Source organism: Zingiber officinale, chromosome 8A (genome assembly GCF_018446385.1).
Source record: "Zingiber officinale cultivar Zhangliang chromosome 8A, Zo_v1.1, whole genome shotgun sequence".
NCBI lineage: Eukaryota > Viridiplantae > Streptophyta > Magnoliopsida > Zingiberales > Zingiberaceae > Zingiber > Zingiber officinale.
The window spans coordinates 74654293-74660880 of NC_056000.1; the positions used below are offsets into that span (position 1 = coordinate 74654293).

The 6588-nt window shown below is 39.6% G+C and overlaps 1 protein-coding gene across 2 annotated transcripts; it reads right to left on the bottom strand.

The window, feature by feature from the left end:
- Positions 1–1435: 1435 nt before the first annotated feature.
- Positions 1436–4613, bottom strand: LOC122009564 (thylakoidal processing peptidase 1, chloroplastic-like). 2 transcript variants are annotated; one of them, XM_042565770.1, is made up of 7 exons: positions 3548–4613; positions 3090–3158; positions 2909–2977; positions 2700–2786; positions 2217–2284; positions 1942–2102; positions 1436–1739 (listed from the first exon to the last, which is right to left on the bottom strand). In XM_042565770.1, the coding sequence occupies exons 1-6, from the start codon at positions 4313–4315 to the stop codon at positions 1982–1984; spliced, it is 1182 nt and encodes a 393-aa protein (XP_042421704.1). In that variant the 5' UTR covers positions 4316–4613; the 3' UTR covers positions 1436–1739; positions 1942–1981. The 2 variants fall into 2 exon arrangements, with proteins under 2 accessions (XP_042421704.1, XP_042421705.1); XM_042565771.1 differs by lacking the exon at positions 1436–1739 and having other exon boundaries at positions 2051–2102; positions 2170–2284.
- Positions 4614–6588: the final 1975 nt, after the last annotated feature.

Consider the following 6588-nt stretch of genomic DNA (forward strand, 5'->3'; position numbering starts at 1 on the left):
ATTTTCAGGTTGAGACTGTCCGGAAAGTTCCAATCACTAGTCCCCCAGCAGATAGCGAGGATATTTAAGGATATTTATTTCGTCATTTGGTTTTTCTTATGATGCTATATAAACTACGTTTTAGATTTGTACTAGTTTGTTCTATGGATTACTATATAGTCTTTTATTTGTCGATGAATTTTCTTTTTATATTTATTTGGATATGTTCTGCTACATGCCTGCCTGGACGACAGAAGAGGTGAGTTGATTTTATGTGCGTCGTTGTGATTTGTGTTTTATGGGTATAGTTGAGTAGGATATAAGTTTTGAGCTTTATGGGTGTAGTTGAGTAGGATTTTTGAGATGGTTTTCCTTATCGTTGCATTAGTTTAGTTTACTATTAAATTGCGTGGTATGTTATCATATATATATTGTTCCGGATGTGTTGGCCGAGTGTGAGTATGTTGTAGGAAGTTTCAGATTGTCACCCGTACAAGGGAGATGCTTCCGAAATTTCTTCTGGCAGGGACTCCCCCGGGGCGTGACACCTAAGCGACTGAAGTTGAAGCCAGCGACCAAAGAAGGCGTCGAACGGTTAGCATAAAGCTGACTGGTCCGGGCGCTTGGACCATCCAGGCACTTGGTCAAGTTTGTCCGGGTGCCCAGACCATCAGGATGCCCGAAGGGCACCTTGTCGCTGCACATCAACTTTTGGATTCACGTCAGCACCAGTTCGGGCGCTAGGACATGGTCCAAGCGTCCGTAGATGAAAAAGTCTATCTTCTTGTCATTGCGTGGAGATAGAGTTTGTCACGCTGTGGGCCCCCGGATAGGATCCGAACGCCCGGATCGTGCCACGTGAGTAAATATCAATTTCAACCAGTGGATTATAAATAGAGCCCTGATCTTCTTCATTTATACAACACTTTCTATACTCAAAGTTCTCTTTCTGTTTTCATTGTTCTGCGCTGTAAACATCCTGTACGAGGCTTCTTCGCCTCCGATTTGTGTTGAAAAAGGAGTTTTCTAGTTGAGCCACATTTGTCTTGAATTAGCAACCTCCTCAATTGTAAACTAAGTAAATCCTTTCTTTTGTCTCATACTTTTTTATGCATTTTAGTCTATTTTATTAAAGTGTTTGTGTTAATCAAAGTCGAAAGTTTCGGAAAGATTATTGTTGTCTTTTCAGGATAATTCACTTTCCCTCTTGCCGATCACACAGGACCAATAATATCATAATTTACTTTTTCCGTATTAACCCGGGGACGGACTAACAAAGACGATAGGGCGAATGAATCATCTGTTGCCACTTTGTGTATGCACTTTTTCTAAGTTAGCATAACACTTTGCTGCCAATCTACATACGTTCTTATCACTAGCTTCTTAAACGTTTTAAGTTCTTTACTGTCTAACAATATGTTCGAGTTCATAGTGTAATGATCAGTGAGTACTCACGAATCACAAATAATCATCCACTGAAATAAAATTCAATTGCGACAGTTAAAACAATTGCATCTCGCATACAAATCCTCTCCATGTTATGGCAAGGAAATTATTGCAAAGGGTCTTCGCGCAGAATCACCCTATATTTATTATGAATGACCATGACTAAATCCTGCAACTAAGTAGCGATGTTTACACTATTCATCAGTGGACTGAAATCTTCATCTGATTTCCTCAAATTGAAAGTGCTAGAGACGGAATAAATAGCCGCTAGTCTTAATGTTGATGAATTAGATGCCAGGGAACCATTATGAGTCCTGCAAAGCAAAAGGTTCAATATTATGAAATGTCAATCTTTGTTTAGTACTAATTAATCAGAGCAATGTGCCAAAACATGATCAGGCATAATACAATTTGACAGATGGCTTAGATATCAAGTCTATTGATGGCATTGTGCAGAATCGGTAAAATGGAAACAGATAAAAAAAATAAAGAAAGGCAAGTACTGCAAAAAGCCACCTCTTCAGTTACTATGTGGTTCTTGTGAAAGAAAAGCGCATCAAGAAACCCCCATCGTATTTGTCATCACACTCGGTTCATAGATAGTGTCGGAAATTCTTGATGGAGGCCAGTAGCGGAGCACTGACCTTCCAAGAATGTTCTTTACAGGAAGAGGCCCCCTGAAACAACAACATGATGGTTGTAAGTCTTCCATCTTCAAAATTTTTTCTAAAACATTACATTTACTTAGAAAAGCAAGCACTAAGGAGCTATCCTGCTAATTCAGGATTCACCAGTTATGAGAGTCAAAGCTGTGGTTACGATTATCCCCTAGCACAAAGACGCAACCTTTAGGCACAAACTGCATATGAGAATCCAAAATCAGTAAGCAAATCAAAGATAAGTTTCAGAAGTTAACCAATATAGCACAAATTTCAACTAAGTTTGTTGAGAGGAAACTATGGAGCAAGAGAAAATTGCTCACACTTTAAATAATACAAAATTGAAGGTTTCCCAGAACTTTAGCAGTAATTAGTTCGTCTAAAATCTCTAGATTCCAGACAACATTTATAGGTTTTCTTTCTTTTCGGGAAACAATAACATTCTTAGGTTCTAACTTTACATACTTAGCTCAAAATTTTAATGTGTTCAGTAAGTAAAAGAGAAACTAGCATTCTCTTTCTTACTAAAACAAAGTAAACATATTTAATATCAGCAGCACAAGAAAATGAAAGTCAATTCATGTTTAAATATTTGAAAAGGAGTGAGATACATACCACTGGCTTCATTTCATAGTCAAGTGGCTCAAGAATAAATTCCTCATCCTGGATCACCCCATTCACCAACAATTTGCCACCGTGAACCTGATAAAAATAAAGGAATACATATGATTTAACAATTATTTGGAAAAAGACTATAAATATTTGCAATCCAGTCACAAAATATACAGTAGCATAGCAAGAACATGAATATAAAACAAGCTTACTTCAACAACATCCTCAGCTACGGCCACAACTCTTTTAATAAAGGCATCATTTGATGCAAACCCATATTCCTGCACAAAAGGATTTTTTCTGAATCAATGATAACATTTACAAAACCAAATTTTGGTTCCCAGCTATTTCATCAAATAAATGACTAGGATGAAAAAGAAAAACCAAAAATACCTTAAGGATAGCAGGAGCTCTGAAGACGACGATATCTGTGACTTCAGGTTCACTAAACAGATACGAGACCTGAAATTTTAGCAAGCACAATAAATGTTAGTAAAACAGAAGCTGATAACCAATCAATATAATTCAGTCAATGCTAAATACTAACCAGCAGCAAGTAAATTTGAAAGAGTAATTATTTAACATTTGATTTGCTAGTCTTTGTGACACTATATTGTGTTATAAATCAACAATTACTTTGCACCAGTATAGTAATTAAAAGGTTCTACAAAGGACACATTAGATCAGCCATAGCAAACAATATTATCAGCACAAATACGCTAACAGATGAATGTAGAATTAGTAGTGCATAACAATTTTTGTCTAACAGCTGCTATAATGTGATAACCAAAAAAAAAAAGGGTTAAAAAGTCATTATAATCCACCAGGAGAAGAAAATAATTAAGAGCTACCTTCTCAGCCAAAATTCGATCTCCAATTTCAAATGTTGGAAGCATCGACTTGGAAGGGATAAATTTTGTCTCTGCCAAGAATGATCCATATAACAGCGGAACAGACACTGCCGCAAACAATGTCTTGGCATCATCTGAACAAGAACTCAGGAATCGCGAGATCCAGCTCCTTTTCTCGCTGGAGCTCATTTCATATGTTTCTTCCAACTCTTTCATCAAAGTCACCCTGGGACCGGAGCCACAACAGTGCTTGGAGTCTCCCGGCGGTTTGCCAGAAGAAGTTATTTTCTTTTCTTTCCAAGGAGGATCTGAAGAATCAGTCCCTCGCTCATCCACTGGGTCGACTCGTCTCGATCCGGCAAGGAACTCATTGCACGGGAACCACCTGGACGTCTGGAAAAGAGGGATCAAAGACGACGGCTTGAATCCCCTCGCCGACATCGAAGAGATGCTCATCGCACTACCACTCGCTGACCAGGATCCGGGCATGATCACAGAGAACAGGCCAGCAGCGAAAGAAGTTCCCCAGTCCTTAGCCTGAGTTGCTTCGGATAAGAAATCCCGAGGCGAATCCTGACGAGCGACGCATCGGCGTTCGAGAATCCGCGGAGGGGGGGCAGGCCCAGAAAGAGGCCGTGCGAAGAGAGCGATGGGGCGCCCGCTGTCGTGGAAAAGCCAAGCAGTTCCACCGCAGCGGACCCCCGCCGCGGCGGTGGCAAGGATTTGGGCGAGGAAGACGGAGAACAAGATGGTGACACGAATCGCCATATTCGCAATCTGGGAGAACCAGCGGAGGATGGGATACACTGGGGCGGAGATTGAACGCGAGGAGGAGGGGAGACTGCGGATCAGAAGGCGGATCCCATTCCGGCGTGGGAGGAATCCAAGCCGGGATGGGACAGGGGGAATCGGATTGAATCGCCGGACGCCGAAAAGATCGGAAAGCTAGGGTTTCGTACTGAGGAGAAGGAGCTCGGCGATGCTGTGGCCCGGAAGACGACGAGAAGAGACGAGGAAGGCAGCTAGCTGAAAGAAGTGCGAGAGGAAAAGGGAGATGTTTTTATTTTTTTCTTCCCTTTAAATCCAAAAAATAAAATAAAATTTAATTTTTTAAATTTATAAGACGAAAAAAAGATGGCATGAGGTAAGTCCATGCGTCAGATGATATTTAATAAAATGGTTTAAAAAATAATAATATAATAACAAATAAATATTATATAAAGAGGTCTGCATTTGACTTTGACTCGTTCAACATTGCACCATGCGCCAGAATGTTCCTAATGTTTTAAGTTGGTGTTTTTTACTAATCATATTCACAATTATACAAACTTATTATCTTGTACGTCCTTATATAACAAGCCTTATATGAGTGAGAACTGATGCAAATAAAAAATTAAGGGGGCATTTGATACGCGCGTTTTTCATTTTCATTTTTTGGAAAATGTGTATTTTCTGAAAAACGGTGTTTGGTTTGCGTTTTCCGCGCGCGTTTTCTAAAAAATTGGCTATCATTTTCTAGAAAAATAGAGAATGACAAAAAGTCATTTTCTGTTTTCTAGAAAACGCGCGTTTTCCAGAAAATGGTACAAACCAAACGCACCCTAACATTTTCTTCTTCTCTTCCAAGTATATGAATTTATTTTGTACATTCCTATCCCCATATTACACCTTGTCCGTCACATACTCGCTCGGATGCTACGATTTACCTCCCTCGTGATGACCTTGGGTCGGGTACGACGGGGATGTTAGGGATGAGCGTTTCACCTTTTGCCACAATGAATATATTTTGACCCTCTCTTTTTCCTTCCCTTCATTTCCCTTTATTTGTTTTCAAAATCAAAGCCTTAAATCCTCCTCTTCTCTCATTCCGCTCCTCTCTTCCTCCGGACCCTAGATCCAAGCCATCTTCTTCAGCGACCAGCTCGTGTGAAGTGAATTAGGATTTTTGTTCAACTTGTACTGCTCATCTCCTTCCTCCCTTTTTTCTACTCATATTTCTTAATAACGTATTCCACGGAGTTGCAAAAGTATATTGAGTGTTTTTCTTTTACCCATCGTTGTAGTTGATTTTTGCAAACCAACACCAACTTTGATATTGGTGTTTGTAAACTAGCTACAACGTGGTGCTATTTTTTCAATACTAGCTACAATATTATGCTGGTTTGTAAAATCTAGCACAATATGTAATGATTTTCCTTAATAATATAAATATTATTTTTGCATATATCCATTTGTTTATTTATGTTAATAATTAATATTTTACAATGTAATTTGAGTCATCAGTTAATCTTGGTCATGGACTCCAATGGACCAGTGTTTTAGGTCACTTTAATAATTTTTTTGATCATCTAATAATGAAAGGACAAGATCGTGGTTCTGTTTGTTTACATGATCAACACAAAACGATCATTAACAATCCCCCTTTTATATATTTTTGGACATATAAGATATTCAACAAATTCGTAGTCTACTCGTGAATATATTTCAAAGTTGGGATCTAACATCTCAAACCTTTATATTTTCTAGTATTGAAAGTTAGAAGTGTTAGGATCCTTCGTACGGAGGCTAGAGAGGGGGGGGGTGTGAATAGCCGACCCCAAATCGTCGTTTCTTTCTACAAAACGTGTTAGCGCAGCGGAAAATACAAAGAAACGAAAGAGAAGAAAACCAAACCTTAACACAAGGATGTAACGAGGTTCGGAGATTAGGGCTCCTACTCCTCGGCGTGTCCGTAAGGTGGACGAGTCCAGTCAATCCGTCGGTGGATGAGTCCCCGGAGAACCGGCTAATACAATATACTCCTTGTGGGTGGAGAAACCTCGCCACAAACGTTTGCAACAGCAAACAAAGAGTACAAGAATAGTAAGAAAAGCAATACAATATGAATACAGTAGCACTCTACCAATTGCTTGCTTTCTTGTCGACTAGAGGTGAAGCAGCAACTTCACAACCCAAACGCAGCAGCTGGTCGACGACTGGAAGCTCACGCGAAGCTTCGGAGGCGAGCTCAATCAAAGCTCAGTTGAAGCAGAAGCTTGAGC

Excerpts from the sequence above, each read along its gene's own strand:
- LOC122009564 (XM_042565770.1), bottom strand. The coding sequence starts at position 4,315 with ATGGCGATTCGTGTCACCATCTTGTTCTCCGTCTTCCTCGCCCAAATC. Across the intron at positions 2,978-3,089 it reads GAGCTCCTGCTATCCTTAAG|GAATATGGGTTTGCATCAAA; the intron begins GTATTTTTGGTT and ends CCTTTTGTGCAG. Across the intron at positions 2,103-2,216 it reads AGCTTTGACTCTCATAACTG|GGGGCCTCTTCCTGTAAAGA; the intron begins GTGAATCCTGAA and ends TTGTTGTTTCAG.